General features: G+C 41.9%; 1 protein-coding gene and 1 long non-coding RNA gene across 2 annotated transcripts in view; both read left to right on the forward strand.

Moving 5' to 3' along the window:
• Positions 1 to 717: 717 nt before the first annotated feature.
• Positions 718 to 17,028, forward strand: part of SUSD3 (sushi domain containing 3) — a 54,452-nt gene continuing 38,141 nt past the window's right edge. Inside the window, exon 1 of the mRNA XM_014061334.2 lies at positions 718 to 1,077. Within this exon, the coding sequence (XP_013916809.2) occupies positions 990 to 1,077 (88 nt within the window). The 5' untranslated portion in view covers positions 718 to 989. The remainder of the gene's footprint in view (positions 1,078 to 17,028) is intronic.
• Positions 7,737 to 15,092, forward strand: LOC148047992 (uncharacterized). The gene is made up of 3 exons (XR_015695896.1): positions 7,737 to 12,996; positions 13,916 to 13,994; positions 14,879 to 15,092. It is a non-coding gene; the product is annotated as an uncharacterized LOC148047992 (long non-coding RNA).

Consider the following 17,028-nt stretch of genomic DNA (forward strand, 5'->3'; position numbering starts at 1 on the left):
CGCGCTGTGTGTGAGTTCCCAAAGATCAGGCAAGATATGAATTATTAAAAGGCAAAACATAAATATGTGCCATTTTAGACAAAAAAAGCCCTGCCGTCTGCCTCCGGGGAGTATGCCGCGGTGTGATGATTCCGCCGCTCCCCAGTGGAGCTTGCCTTTTGTCTTACACGCTCTTATACAACCAGAAGTTGAAGGAATCACTCATGCATATTCATGTAGCCTAAATGGTCCCCTTGCTCCCGTTTTATGGAGGAAGGGGAGATAAGTTCGGACTGAGGAGCGCGGGGCCCTGCCGGGACTACTTCTACCCACAGGAGGCCTCGGATTCTGCCCTAAGTCGGCGGAAGGCACTCGTCCAATCTTGCGTTTTGACCAGATAGGGGATCGCGTAACCCGCTCCGGTAGAGGCGCTTCGGAGCCCTTGGACGAATCTGCCTCTTGTGCGATCTTCACGGGGGAAGGCGCGACGCACCTTTGGATTGGATATTCAAGGGGCGCATCCGACGGGAGAGCTACGACGGCTCCGGCACGTCGAGTCCCCGGTGGTCGTTGAACCGAGAAGGCGCGACGATCTTCGCTTCCTTCGCCCGGACTCAGCGCTGAAGAGGAAGCGAGGTGTGCTGCCTTGTGTGGCGGGTGGGGAGGGAGGGGGGAATGAGCGGGGGAGGGCGGGATCTCCAGGTGCTCAGCACCGTCCTTTGCTTGCCGCTCGTTAGACGCCGCCGGGGCGGAGGCGGAGGGGAAGGCGAGCGAAGCGCCGGCAGTTGTAAAAAGGAGAAGCGGGAAACGAAGCCGGCGCTCCTGCCCGCGGACAGAAGCCTGCTTGGAGCTCCCCGATCCCCTCAGCCGCGGTGGACAGGCCAGCGGGGAAGACCCGTCCTTCCTTCCCTTCCCCACCCACCCGGGAAGAGTGTGGGATTTTGCTCGGTGAAGAGGGCCAGGTCGCCCCCCTCCCCCTGCGGCTCGGAAGCCCCGAGGGCCCCGGAGCCATGCAAGCAGCCACCGCCTCCATCCTCGACGTGTCGAGAACGGTGGTGATCCGCGAGGAGGGAACCCAACGGCGAAACGAATCCGCGGGTGAGAAGGCGGCCGAGGGACGGCGGGCGGGCGGGGAGCCAGCGATTGACCGAAGAGAGTCACGGTGCCGTTAGAAGGCAAAGGGCCCCCCCAGGGTTTGATATGCGGGACAGGGGCAGTTGACGCCCGGACGGGACGGGGGAGTCGGTTTTCTCCCCACGTTGCATCTGCGAGCATCCGTTGCTGCTCTTCTCTTTTCTCGCATGGGGTGGCCAGTGGGTTTGGTTCTGCCTTCCTTGGTTTAGGCATGATCTGACGTTGGGTATTGAAAGGTGGGATGGTGAGCAGGCTAACAACTGGCCGAAACATGTTTGTCCTTGGGATTGGGGTTTCGCCTGAATTAAAACCCCAGGGTGAGTTTACTTGAATCTTGCCACCACCACCCACCTCTCAGGAGCCCTGAAAACAGGTGCAGGATGCCCCCCTTCAATTCCCACCTTCTCACCTGGAAAGATCAGAGGTCAGGGTTGAAGAACTGAAAGACCTACTGCTAATTAGAGTACTCTTTAATCAGTGTCCTAATCCTGCCTGTCCTTAATAAATAGCAGAATGTTGTAGACTTTGGTTGCCCCTTGATACTCCATATGACCTATCATGGTTTTTTTTTAAAGTAGTATATTTGGTAAGCAAACCCCTCTCTAATTGTTATTGGATTTGCTTCCGAGAGGCTCCAAGCTGAATGTCATCTGAAGATGTATGAAGTCACATTAGTAGCAAAGCTAAGGTCTTCTGGTATCACGCAACACTTAATGGGACACAGCCAAGAGAAAAGCTTGATTTTTCCAGGGGGGTAAAGAGATGGAGTAGAAATAACTAAGGAGAAGTTTTCTGAAATCCATCTTGAGCCCAAGGCTCAGGTTTGTTCAGGAATCCTACTTAGGTTTATTCCCACAGGAAGAGAGTTCCCTCACTGAAATGTATGAACTGAGCTTTTCAGCAGAGAGAAATATGGAAAGAATCTGAAATCCACCATGCAATTCAGTTAATGAGCCACTCATGTAATCTGTGAGAACAATGACAGGCCAGTGTTGAAGCAAAATTGGTACACTGAGATGGAGATCTGCTTGTGCTGTGGTTCATCTGCCTGGAATTGAAACCAGCTTCTGAATTATTGGAAGCTTCTACCAGAGCAAAAATACATATTATGTGAAAGAATGGATTGGTTCACCTAATTTTATTTTATTTCTTGTTGACCTGTTTTTTTGTGATAGATCCTTTCCTGAGTGCAGAGATGAAAATTTTGGGAGAGCTGGTAATGGATTTTCAAATTCTTTATCTAATAAACTCAGCTCAGCTTAGGTTTGGAGACATTTCATATCCTGAGTTTGTGTATCTTTGAATTGAACAGGTGCTGGCAAAAGCATGTTGCCTTGAGACGTAGTGAGAGCCTGTCTTGCATAGAAGAGTGTAAAATGGCTTGGGATAACACTGGATCTGGATTGGACCTGGATTGTACTTTGGAGCAGGCTGACCAAAATATGCCCAAACTGATTGGTACAACTTGTACTGTGTCTAGTTAGAAGCAAGTGAAAAATAAAACAAGTACTATACTTACCATTAGCAGGGAAAGCTTCATGTATTATCAGTATTGCCAAGGCTGGAGATCTAGTCTTCAGTTTATCTTACTAACAATGAATTATGTGAACTAACAATGAATTATGGGAAAGCATTGATTAATTAAAACCGATAAGTAAAATAGAAAGATATACGTGAACAGATCTGGTGGGGACCATGGCATATTGCAAAACGTGAAATGTATGGAAATAGCAGAAAGCATGAATAAATGAATGAATGAAAGAAACAGGAAAAAATAGATTTCTTGTGTGCCTGTGAAATTAAGAGAAAGGAAAGGATTAACAACTGAATGAAAGTTGTTCTTTTGCACTAGAGTTGATGAATATAAGCAGGAAAGTGTAAGTATAAGTTTAATTATTAATTAAATAGCTAAAATTATTTCAGAAAGTGCATTTCCATCACCTAGGTTATGGGTGCATATAAAAGTATGCATTCATGGTTTGTAATATTTGCATGTGATGTTATGTTAAATTGTGATAATGAGTGAAGTATCGATGAATTATGGGGAGTCAATGTAATGCAAGAATGTGTGAAATGATATAATGGATGGAAGGGAATGAGATGAAAGAATGCAGCAAAAAAGAACTGGGCCATGGATAGGAATACAATCTTGTGTCCAATAAAAATATCATTATATGAGAATGTTGAAAAATAGTGAGGCTGAAAATAGTATAATTGGAGAAATGTTAAAATAGGGATATGGCTTGTACATAATGTGGATTTGCAATTGGGTTAAGGTAGGTGTGAAGGTTGCACTTCTCTTTGACATTTGAAGGAATGCTAGTATTGTTCCCCTGTGCGAAGGGGAAGATACAGTAAAAACAAAACTAGTTTGTTAAATGTGCCTAGGAAGTGGCTGATCAGAATTCTGATCAGATGGGTATGAGACATAACAGTGAACAATTTTGGGAAATGGAGTGTGACTTTGTGTTAAGGATGGGACCGGATCTTTTGCTCTTCAGATCATTAACTCATTTGGAAATGTGTGAATGTGAGAGAAGAAATTTCCAAGTGTTTCTTGTGTTGAAAAGCCAAATTATTTGCAGTAAATATTGTATTGATTGTATGATGTGATTGAATGTTTTGATCTGATAATGAATGCACCAGACCAGAGTGGTTAGTTTGACAGATAAAATAGAACAAATGATTAAATGGCAAAAAAAAAAAAAAAAAACCAACCCCAAAGCCCAGCAATTTCTTCATGCTTACTAAGGAATGAGGAAATGTTCAAATGCTGGTAGAAAAATACTGAATAGTTTGTGGGTGTGGGTGTGTATATGAGCATGCTACTAGTTCCTCAAAAAAAAAGTAAAAAATTTAACAGAAAAAAATTTAACACTAAAGACAATGACTATATTTTAATCATATCCTATAGTGCTTCATATTTTTTCTCTTTCACTATTAATTTCATACTTTCAACTTCATTGACTTCCTATTTTTATTCCATTTCTGTGCTTTACATACTCTGACTTATGTAGAAAGGAAATAATGTGAATATATATATTTATTTCAGGAAACCTATATGCTCTAAGTATTCTTTGGTTTGACGGGAAAAAGTAAGGCCAAGCCTACAAAATGCAAATTTAGATTTTACATTTTAAACTACATTTTTCCCTCCCCAGTTTTCATAGGGTTCACAAATAAGATGTGGAACTGCTGTTAACCCATGGTGGGTGGGGAGAGTTTGGCTTTCTTTTTTCCCCAGATAAAATATGTTCTTCCTCTGATTTTGACTCTTGGCTTTTGAAAAAAAAAAAAGAATCTTCTTCAAAGTGAAGCACATTCATTTGGGCTCCAAATTGATTTTGCTGGAATAAAAAGCAGGTGTTTGTTACCTAGTATGTTTACACAAAGATGCAGAAAAATAGAAGCCTCCTTTGATTTGCTAATGTTATCTCAGAGATTAAAAAATCAAAAGGAAACATGCATCCTTTTAAGTAGATTAAATTGTACCTTAACTTCCTTCTTGCTGCTGTACCAACATTTGGCTTCCTTTAGAATTTGTGCCATAAAGAGGGAAGTGATGTCAGTTGGGGTCAAGCAATAAGCTGGCTTCATGCAGGGAGAGGCGGTGTTGGTGAAGACTCTAACTGTGTTCATTAATGGAATGTGCCTGCAGACATGCCGTGCTATGGAGGCTAAGAACTGTAGTATATTCTGAAAGTCAGTAAAAAAAAGTTTCTTAATACTTGGGACTGAGACTGTGGTACTGCTTTCTTGAGAAATCATTTACTGAATTCCCAACACTCTCCTTTACTTCATGTGTCCTCTGCTAAGATTGTGTATCTAAAGCGCCATCTTTGCAAAGGAAGACCTGCAATTCAGTGTGAAGATGATGGAATAAGTAGTTATGCCTGCCTTAGGTTTAGAGCAGTCTAGATTTGAGGTTGCAATGCCAACTTGAGGTTGCAATGCCAGACTTCAGAGTATAATTAGAATTGCAGAAAAAGCAATTGCTACCAACCTGCCTTCCAGCTCCAGCGGTCCTTGGAGGAAGCAAACTATCTCGACCCCTTCCAGTCAGGCTTCAGACCCGGTTACAGCACAGAAACCGCTTTGGTCGCATTGACCGATGATCTTTGGAGAGCCAGAGATGGAGGACATCCCTCCATCCTGGTCCTCCTTGACCTCTCAGCGGCGTTCGATACCATCGACCATGGTATCCTTCTGCGACGACTGCGGGAGGTGGGAGTGGGAGGCACCGTGTTGCGGTGGTTCTCCTCCTACCTCTCGGACAGGTCGCAGTCGGTGTTAGTGGGGGGGCAGAGATCGTCCCCTAGGCCCCTAACATATGGGGTGCCTCAGGGTTCGGTCTTATCCCCCCTACTATTCAACATCTACATGAAACTGCTGGGAGAGATCATCCGAAGGCACAGGATAAGATACCACCAATATGCGGACGATACCCAGTTGTATCTGTCCGCCCCGTGCCAACTCAATGAAGCGGCAGACGTGATGAACCGAGGCCTTGAGGCCGTTATGGACTGGATGAGGGCTAACAAGCTTGTACTCAACCCAGAAAAGACCGAGTGGCTGTTGTGCTTCCCTCCCAAAGATTCGACCAATATTCCATCACTCAGGCTGGGGGGTCAAATTTTACACCCCTCAGAGAGGGTTCGCAACTTGGGAGTCCTCCTGGATCCACAGCTATCTTTTGACCACCACCTGACGGCTGTGACCAGGGGGGCATTCGCCCAGGTTCGCCTGGTGCGCCAGTTGCGACCCTACCTGAATCGGGAGGCTCTCACAACAGTCACTCGGGCCCTTGTGACCTCTAGGCTGGAATACTGCAATGTGCTCTACATGGGGCTGCCCTTGAAGAGCATCCGGCGAGTTCAGCTAGTCCAGAACGCGGCCGCGCGAGTGATTGTGGGTGCACCTCGGTTCACCCACATAACACCTATCCTCCGCGAGCTGCGCTGGCTACCTGTCGATCTCCGGATGCGCTTCAAGGTGCTACTAGTCACCCATAAAGCCCTGCATGGTAGTGGATCTGCGTACTTGAGAGACCGCCTTCTGCCAATTACCTCCCTGCGACCAATTAGATCTCATAGATTGGGCCTCCTCCAAATTCCATCGGCCAGCCAGTGCCGGCTGGCAACTACAAGGAGGAGGGCCTTCTCAGTAGTAGCCCCGACCCTTTGGAACGAGCTCCCCGTGGAGATTTGTACCCTCACCACCGTCCAGGCCTTCCGCACAGCCCTTAAGAACTGGCTAGCCCGTCAGGCCTGGGGACAAAGATAGCCGCCCCTCCCGAATGATGAATGAATGTTGCTTATTATTTTTTATTATATGTGTCTACGTCATTGTTTGTATTCCCCTTCCTGATTTTTATGTGAGCCGCCCTGAGTCCCCTCAGGGAAAAGGGCGGCCTACAAATGTTAATAAACAAACATTCTAAACATTGAGGACCTGTACACTGCATGAGTTGAAAAGAGGGCCGTGAAAATATTTACAGACCCCCTCGCATCCTGGACATAAGTTGTTTCAACTTCTACCCTCAAAACAATGCTATAGAGTATCATTTAATAATTTAATCAATTAAATGATCAATTATTATTAGAGCCTTCTATACTATGAGCGAATTATTTTTGCTCATTTTATTCTCACATTGCTGATTTGGGATCATCAGAAATTCATGACAGATATTAAGAGTATTAACGATTAGATTAAATATAGATTATTTTCTCCCACCGTTATTTGTGTAAATAATTCAAGATGGCAAACAAGCCTAATGCTTCTTCCTTTTATTTTCCTGCCACAACAACCCTGTGATCCTGGACATACATTGTTTCAACTCCTACCCTCAAAACAACTCTTTAGAGCATTGCACACCAAGACAACTAGACACAAGAACAGTTTTTTCCCTGAACACTGCTAAACAAATAATTACCTCACCACTGTCAAACTATTCACTAAGGCTTCATTACTATTACTATTAATCTACTCATTGTTCCTATCACCATCTCCTCCTACTTATGACTGTATGACTGTAACTTTGTTGTTTGTATCCTTACGATTTATATTGATTGTTTCCTAGTATGATTTGATTGCTTACTTGTACCCTATTAAAGTAGAATAAAATATGGATTAAAAATATAAGAATGAAGACATAGCATAATAGGGACAGTTAGACGTTTGCTTAAAGGAAGTGTCACCATTCACTAACCACAAGATGTTCTAGCCAACGTCCCTATGTCAAAACCTATGTCAAAAGTCCAAACCAAAAGGTTCAATTAAAGTTCGTTAATGACATATAATCCATACCTGTAACAAAAGGAGAAGTAAGACCCCATCTCCTTATAAGGCTTTCTCCTCCAGGTAACCACTAAGAAATGAGTTAAGTATTTCCATGTTACGCTGCCTTTGAGAATGTATAAGAACGCGTGCTTCGATAATGAAGGTTGTTCAGAACTTGCAATGCTAGCCATGGGCTAGCTTTCTGAACCTGGCTGCCAAATAAACTTTTCCTGTATCCTGAGAAGTCTAAAGCCTGTCATTTTCTGCAACACTATGACTATCATTAAGGGTTGTACCTTATGATTCATAACAAATGTATCTTATCTTTTTAGGTACACTGCACCAAAGACAAATCCTTGTGTGTCCAATCACACTTGGCCAATAAAGAATTCTAGTCTGTTCTAAAAAGTTTATACCATAACTTTAGCTTGGTATTGCAACTGCAATTCTAGATAGTTCTAAATCAGTGAACATAGGTTCAATTGATTGATTAAAACGAAGGTAAAAATCAAGAGACATTTAAGTATTGTATTAAAATTAATTAATTAAAATATATTAAAACATTACACTAATATGGAAATAACAAAGTTACAGCTAATGCTCTAAATGGCTGTATGTACTGTAAATAGTCGGTTGTAGATTTTCCATTCTTAGGAGATCCTTTTCCGTTCTTGCATCCAAAATGAAATTAATCCTCATTTTCAGCATGTCACACAGAAGCTACAATAGACTATTTACAATAAATATAGCCTTATGGAGTACTAGCTGTGGATTTGCTGTTTTGAGGCCACTGGGGCCTCAAAAGTGAGTTTTCTACCAATTTTCACAATCAAATTCATAATGAGAAAAATAGTCTGTCAGATAACCAGGTTGTAACCCACTTAAAATGTTGCCTTGTGTCTGATAAAAATCTAATGGACAGTTCTTTATGTTTCATAAGCAAAATAATATCACTGTGGCATTTATCTGTTAACTCAGTGGGAAGAAGAGTAAAATAGAGGGTCTGGAAAAGATAGTGAGGGCAAGAAATATAGGCATATACTAGACCTAACCCTAACCCTAACCATGCCCCATTGGGTTATCCTCTCAGAGATATTTTATTACCTAAACATAGAAACAGAATGACTACGGGAGGACAAAAAAGTAGTGGGAGCAGGAGTGACTTCTGACATCCAACTGGCTTCCTCTTTGACATAGTTTGTGAGAAGCTGTAGGATATGTCAGATATAACAATCATGTAGGCATGGCTGACTGTGATCATTCTGCAATGACCACAAGTTTGCAAATACAACTGGTCTGAAGATCCTTGAAATTTTAATACCACAGGAATAATGCATGGGTTTTGGGTTTTTTTTAATATACATTCTTTTAGCTAATGCATGTGAGGTTCCTTGTTTAAAAATTATTGTCCTATGATGCTCTGTTCCACTGAAGGCAATTAAGACAGGTGAACGAATGTGTTGGTAAAACGGTAAAGAATTCCATTCCAGTGACTTAATAGATCTTGTTTGTGGAATAGATTAAAAAGCATTTTAAATGTTCTCCAAAAACCCCACAACTTCTTCATAACGACTGGGCATGTTCACTGGTCCTAGAATGCTAGTAGATGGGGACAAGAAGAAACTGAATCATGGTAGAATGGAGGATAAACCGTTAGCAAAAAATAGCTTTTTACAATGCGACATTTTATGAACATATCCCAACAGTTTTGGGTTTGTTGTGTTTGTTTTTACGTATGGCTTTTGTAGCTGGTGACTGAAAAAGTTTAATTCTGTCAATACAATTGTATTTGGAAGGGTTATTTTAGGCCATGGGAATTGGGGAGGTTGGAGGACTTTTTAAAGGTACAAATAGTGATAGTTTGATTTCTAGAATGTTGTTGCTCCCATTCTTATATTTATCAGTCATGCCCAATGTAATGGAATGCATGGATAACCTTAAGGAAAGGGGTTAGGAGAGGTTGCTTAGGAAGCTGTCAGACAAGAGAGGCAGAAGCCCTCAGTAGATTAACAGTTAAAGAAAGAAACCGAAGAAGGATCCACCCGAATGGATATAGCACTTAAAAGTGGTGGGCAGGAAGTTTGCACTTCCACATTTGCAAGGTTCTGTTAGCATAGCTTTACAAGAAAGCTATGCTCATCTGGTCTTGTTTCCTGATTTGTTCTGGTGGGCTAACCCCTGATTAGCCTTGCCTCTCTTGCTTATACCATCATTTTGGCAATTTTACCTATAGCCCTGCTGCAAATGATCAAGAAAGTGAACTGTAGGTTCAAGCTCCACAAAAGTTGCTGTAAATGATTTAGGCAGAAAATGAGAATTGTAAAATCAAGGCTTTATGCCTTGATATGTAGGAGGCAAAGAAAATGGCCTTGAAGGAAAGGAGGAAGACCCACATCTAAGACACCAATCAAAACAGAGCATGAATCCTGGCCAAGAATTTGAACAGAATAACAGAGTTAAAAGGGACCTTGGAGGGCTTCTAGTCCAACCCTGTGCTCAGATGTCTCAGCAAACCCCTCCTTAGTTCACAGAAGGATAGAAGGATGAATGCATTCTGACTTGCAAAATTTTGTTACTAAACCCTTGATATAAAATTAGTAGTAACCTGCATGGCCTTGGTTATCTAGTCTGGACTATCTTGAAGGGCTGATAGGATCTATTCTGTTCTGTTTTTGTTTGAACAATTATTATCTTTAATCAAGTAATACAATGGTGGGATTCAAATTTTTTTACTGCTGGTTCTGTGGGCGTGGTTTGGTGAGTGTGGCATGGCTTGGTGGGTGTAGCTTGGTAGGTGTGGCAGGGAAAGGATACTGTAAAATCTCCATTCCCTCCCAATCAGCTGGGACTCGGGAGGCAGAGAATAGATGGGGGCAGGGCCAGGCAGACTTGGTATTTACCAGTTGTCCTAACTACTCAAAATTTCTGTTACTGGTTCTCCAGAACTGGTCAGAACCTGCTCAATACCACCTCTGAAGCAGTGGTGGGTTTCAATTTTTTTTTGAATCTACTCTGTGGGTGTGGTCTTTTTTGTGGGAGGGGCTGCCGGCCATGTGACCTGGTGGGAGTGGCTTGCCAGCCATGTGTTCTCCCCCCCTCTCCTTCCTTTTGTCTCTCTCTGGCCCCTTTTCCTTTTTTTCTTTCATCTCTCTTTTTTTATTTTTATTTTTATTTCTATCTTCCTTTCTTTCTCTTTCTCTCTCTGTGTGAGTCTGTGTGTGTGTGTGTGTGTGTGTGTGTCAGTGGTAGGTTTCAAAAATTTTTGGAACCTCTTCTGTAGGTGTGGCCTGCTTTCCAGGTCCACTGGTGGAACCTCTTCTAACCAGTTCGGTAGATTTGACAAACCGGTTCTACCGAACTGGTGCGAACTGGCAGGAACACACCTCTGCTCTGAAGTAATACCATTTGTCTTATATCTGTCAAGGTAATTAGAGAGTAGAATATTTGAAACTTTCTTTAAAGATGGCTACATTATATGTCAGTGTATTATTTGTCATGACTTTACTATAAAGCTTCCATTGGCTCAGTTCTTACCTAAATTTGAATTGCTTCAAAACGAATGTACATTAGAGTGTATGAGGCTTTTGGTCATTTTCATATAACTTTGTTTTTAGTTATACAACATGAAGAACATCTTGAGATGCCAATAAACAAATGCACTGCCTTATATCAAACTTCCCGAAGAAGCAAACATCATTTGCAAATGTTATTCTCTTACAATATCCATTCAAACATTTAGCATTTCTTGTTTGAAATCAATCAAAAATAGAGATCGTTGCAATCTTTGCTGTCTTCCAGAAATATAAAATGAAGAAAGATGAGATCTCCATCCCCAGTATGAATACAAAATGTACCAGAATTCTCCTAAATTAAGAAGCAATAATTTAGCAATCAACTATCATTAAGACTTATCATCTAAATCTGTTAATACTCCTTTGTCAACTGTTTTAAGGCACTCGTCAAATATTGTTCCAGATCAGGGGACTCCAAACGTGACAACTTTAAGGTGTGGATCAACTCCCAGAATTCATGCTGGCAGCGGAACTCTGGGAATTGAAGTCCACAAGTCTTAAAGTTGCCAAGTTTGGAGACTCCTCACCTAGAGCCCGGATGGGCTAACTTTGGGGGACTAAAGACTACATAGGATTTTGATGGTCATTTGCTCTTGTCCCCATTAGAAATTGGAAATATATGGCCAGGAAATCATTAGCCTCTTTGTGGCGCCTGTAGTTTTCTAAGATTATGTGTGTAAAAAAAATCCTACAGGTAAAATAAAATAAAGCATATTGAACATCCCTAAAATTATAAATACCACCCAAGCAAAGCAAAATATACTGGTGATATTATACTAAATCCATTATGGCTATTGTTGGGCAAAACCCGCTTTTTTTTTTTGCAGAATCACTGGCTTTTTCATGCTTAGTTTAAGAGAGAAAAATTTGCCCAGAGCAATTCAGAAGTGGCTCTCATATAAATCTGTCACTAGAGCAATGAATAAGGGATACTGCAAACAGATCAAGAGTGCCAGAACAAAAAAAAAGTTCCCTGTGCTTGCCTGAGAAAGGAATTAAGGCAATGGGCACTTGTGGCTTTATTGACAGAAATTTTAGAGGAAGCCCTATACAAATAATTTATGTTGAGAATCTGAAAAACCCTTTAGAGATGGGACCAGCCTGGGCTCTTAGCCTTCTCTTCCCAAAGGCAACCACACTATCGCACGCTGCAAGAAGACTGAATAAACACAGTACCATTTGGTGACAGTTTAATGGCTTCCAAGAAGAAAATATGCTCTGTTTATTGGTCATAAAGCAATAGAAGTGGAATTTTGGTATGCCTTTCCTCAAGAGTTGATGAAGAGATAGATTTTCCAGCAGTTTTGCGATTGTTTGAAAGGGTGGCAATTGCTAAAAAAGCATATTTGTGCATGACAGGTACACATAAAGGTACCTTTGAAGTGACTGCCTCTCATCTTGTCAAGAAAGCAACCCGTCCATGTAATCTTCAGGAGTAAAGTTCAATTCAGGGGAACCTGCTTAATTTAAGGCAGGGGTGCCCAAACTTGGCAACTTTAAGACTTGTGAACTTCAACTCCCAGAATTCTCCAGCCAGCTATGCTGGGAGTTGAAGTCCACAAGTCTTAAAATTGCCAAGTTTGGGCACCCCTGATTTAAGGTCATACAGTAATAGTAATACATTTTCCCCACTTGGCTTTCTTGTTTTTACTGTTCTGGTTTTATTATTGATGTGAGCCACCCAAAATCGTGTTTTACAAGATGGGTAAATTATAAGGTGTAAGCCTTATTAATAAACCAATAATGACTCAGATAGGCAAGCCTCTATGTGTATGTAATATTGGACTACATCTCCCAGATTTTCCGACCAATATTGCAGGCCTAATATGCACAGATGCATGTATTAAATCGTACACATTCTTTTATTTCAATATGTCCACATTTTTTTTCATATTTAATGGGTTGAATCATAGAAAATCCAAACTTCATTTTGCTGAATGCGAAGAAGGCTCTATGGACCCTTATGCCAAGAACGCCACTCATGGGAGCTAATAGAAAATCCCTATAGATAAATCTTCTCAGCTTGAGATGGGTAAGGACATTTCGATTTCTTGTTTTAATAAGAAAGTGCCCTTTTGCGGTGCCTGGAGACTGTGGGGCCCTGGATGAGAGAAAAACTGAACCCTGGTAAGACAGAGTGGCTGTGGGAACCTCAGAATCTGCAGGCTTCTCGACTTTAGTTCTGGATGTGGGTGGCACTACCCCAGACAGACCCAGCACACAGCTTAGGAGTTCTAGATTTGTGACACCTGCTTGAAGAGCAGGTGGCAGTTTTAGCTAGGAGAGCCTTTGTACAATATCATGTGGTGTACCAGTTGTGCCCTTTCCTGGATTGTGAGACCCTGTGCTCCATCACTCACGCCTGGGTCATCTCCCGCTTGAATTATTGCAATGCAATGCTGCTATTGGTCTAGAATGCAGCAGCATGTTTTGGAGACAACCCCCCCCCCCAATAGGATGGCACATGTAACACCACTGTTCTGCAATCTGAATTGGCTGCCAATCTACTTTCAGGTACAATTCAAGGTGTTGGTTATTATCTTTAAAGCCCTTTACTGCAGGGGTCCAGGATGTCCACATAATCATATTTCCCCAATGGGGTTAGCCTGCCCCACTCACATGTGCTGGCAGAAGGGGCCTTTTGCAGATCCCATCTGCCAAGGAATTGTGGCTGGTAGAATCCAGGAGAAGAACCTTTTCCACCACAGCTCCCACCCTTTGGAATATTTTGCCGCAGGAGATAAGATCCCCCCTCTTTAGCCTGCAGGAAAGTTCTTAAAACCTGTCTATGATGGCTGGCAAGGGGTCCTGAAGGAGAAGCTGCTGACTAGAGCTGCTTGATATGCTAATGATGGAGACGCCCCACCTCTCCCCTCCAAACTCCTGTTTTTTTACTTTGTCTTAATTTTTCCAATTTTGATTCACTTTTACATTTATAATTGTTGTTATAGGTCATTTATCCTGATGTAAGCTGCTCAGAAGGGACGTGGTGGCTCAGTGGATAAGACACTAAGCTTGTTGATCAGAAAGGTCAGCAGTTCAGTGGTTTGAATCTCTAGTGCCGTGTAAGCGAGTGAGCTCCTGTTACTTGTCCCAGTTCTGCCAACCTAGCAGTTCGAAAGCACTTAAAAAATGCAAGTAGAAAAATAGGGACCACCTTTGGTGGGAAGGTAACTGTTCCGTGTGCCTTTGACATTTAGTCATGCCTGCCACATGACCACAGAGACGTCTTTGGACAGCGCTGGCTCTCCAGCTTTGAAACGGAGATGAGCACCACCCCCTAGAGTCGGGAACGTCTAGCACATATGTGTGAGGGGAATCTTTACCTTTAAGCTGCCCATTGTTGCCTGAACCAAGCAATACATTTGATTGATAAATAAAATAAAAATAAATTATCAAATGTCTTCATAACTGTGTATGGAAATAACATCAGGCCTGGGTGACTTCTGGCCAATTCCTCTGTCATGGCCTGACCTGCAATGCAGAATGCTGTTGAGAGGATCAGATAAGGGGAGATAAGCAGCCTAGAGTGTTCAGAAAACAAGCAGGATACAAAGTAAATGAGTGCAAAATACATTTTGCAGCCACTATGGTCCTCTTACCTATCAAACCTGGTGCGGTTGTTCCTGTCAGAAAATTCATAATGCTCAAGCATAAAGCAGCCACATCCTTTGGAAGGCTTGACCTGGTTGATTCAAAGCTGTTCTTGACTGATATATAAACACCGCTATTTTGCTTTGATGATGGTTACAGTGGAAATATTATCTGAGCATGCAAAAATGTTCAGAGAAGAGCCTCGAAGCAACTCTGTGCACCTTCTAAAAGTGCAGCTGCTTTAATGATTTGAGATGCTTTCTTTGTACGTCAATTGAATGCTTTGTCCATCTTATGTGTATCTCAATCTCTTTCTTTAGGTACGGAAATCAACTCGCTTGCAGCTTTCCAATAGGTTCACCTTTGCTTTAATAATGTATCTCTTAAGGCTTTTGATTGTTTAGATCAGGAGTCGGCAACCTTAAACACTCAAAGAGCCACAAAGCAGAGGTGATATTCCGCCGGTTTGCACCGGTTTGCACCGGTTTGGGTGAACTGGTAGAGGCAGTGGTGTAAAGCTCTGCCCACTCAACGCCGGCGCGTATGCAGAAAGATCACCTGCGCGTATGCAGAAAGTTTTGCGCATGCCCAGATGCGCTGCCTGCAAGTGAAATGAGCATGTGGCCGCACACACTACAGCTTCTGAACCAGTAGCAAAGATAAGAGTACTTCATGCCTGCCAGAAAGGTCCTAACCAGAAGCCCTCCGTTCAAATTTGGAGCTGACCAGAAATCTGGTTTCCCCACCATAGAGTGTCCTCCTAGCATGGCTTCCTTTTTCCTCTACCTGTCCTAACCGAAAGCCCTATCAATTGTGGAGCTAACTGGAAAACACATCCCTTGCCATAGAGTCTCCTCCTGCCATGCCCTGCTTCCCAGCCCCCCACAATCGGAGGTTCCTCTCAAAATCGTGGTGCTGACCTGTGATGGAGCTGCATCAGAGGGATGAAAGAGCCACATGCGGCTCTAGAACTGCAGGTTGCTGGTTTAGATAATGCCAGAATGTAGAACATATTGGAAATATTGATTATGCCAGAAAACTGGAAAAAGAGAGTGAATAAAGGAGTGAGACCAGGATGAATATTGTATCTGTATCTTTTTAATTTGTACAGTGAATATAAGTGTTGGAAGGATTGGAAGAGTTGGTAGCCAGAATCAAACATTAAGCACTTGAAAAATGCAGGTGATGCCATTTTATTAGCTGCAGCTAAAGAAGATGTTGAATATCTCATTACAGAAGGAGGCACAGAAAATGCAAAATCAAGGTTAACATTAAATATTGGGAAGACAAATTTCTAGTGTTGCACTGCAATGAAGTTTTCCTTGTTGTTAAGGAAAAAAAAGGTAATATTTATAGCTGATGTTGAAGAAGTGATAGTTTTGTTTAGAAAATTTATGGATTCAGGGTTCAAAGAGGGATGGAAAAGAAGAATGAAATTCATACTTCTATTTTTTCTTTCTTTTTCCACTTTCTTTTTTTCTTATTTTTCTTTTAACTTTTTTTCTCTGGCATTGAAAATTTTAGATTAATTCCAAGAAAGAAGGCAATGACAGTCTTATATAAGATCTGGATCTGTTTGAAAATCGATTCCAAAAAATAAATGACGTAAACAAACTTATGTCCCCCAACACAACACTTGCTGTTACTTATTAACTAATAGGTTCTCTAAAGATGAAATTTCTTCTTCTACTGAAGAGAAACACCTAGAGAACTTCTGAAACTTTAATATTCCATACACATAAGTCCCGATCTAATGAAAGATTCACTGTGAAAAGCTTTTTCCTATTGAGATTTGATTCAAGATGTTACAGGATAACATTAGAATTTTTATGAGAAAGTTAGATGCCTTGCAAGTGGGAAAAAATTATTTATTTATTTTAGGGTGATACTTTTCATAGATCTCTTTTATGGTTGTCAGACATGGTGAACGTTATCCAAAGATAATATGCCAGCTTGAGTGTGGGCCCACGAGAAATAACTTTTTACAGGTGTTGTTCCTTCCAGCAAAAAATATGGCTTTTAGTGAATGACTCTATGTGCTATTTGGCTGTCTGTAGCTGTGCCATGATTGGCTGCACATATTTAACAAAAGAGAGGTTATTTGTGCATCTGGTGGAGAATAATGATTAGGACTGAACCATAGGTTCTCCTGGTTTGCTTTTTCCTTCATGAGTAGTGGGTTCTTGGCCCACCTATTTTTCTTCATGATTGCTTAGAGCAACTAATTCCATTCCAAGCTGCCCAGAGTTACTATTAGTGAGTGGGCGGCCATATAAATCTCCTAAATAAATAAATAAATTCTCCTCTTGTTTCAGTTACCTTTACTTTGTGTCTCCAATTCCATCCAATCAGGAACCACTTCCTGGCTAGCATATGAGACTAAAGTATGATATGAGATTACAAACCCGGTCAGGTTTGCTAATGTGCAAATGACTGTAAAAATATATGAATCTTATTCAGAGCAAGGGAA

This window comes from Thamnophis sirtalis, unplaced genomic scaffold, assembly GCF_051295495.1.
Source record: "Thamnophis sirtalis isolate CommonGarterSnake01/CBP01778 unplaced genomic scaffold, rThaSir2_p1.2 scaffold_3, whole genome shotgun sequence".
Lineage (NCBI taxonomy): Eukaryota > Metazoa > Chordata > Lepidosauria > Squamata > Natricidae > Thamnophis > Thamnophis sirtalis.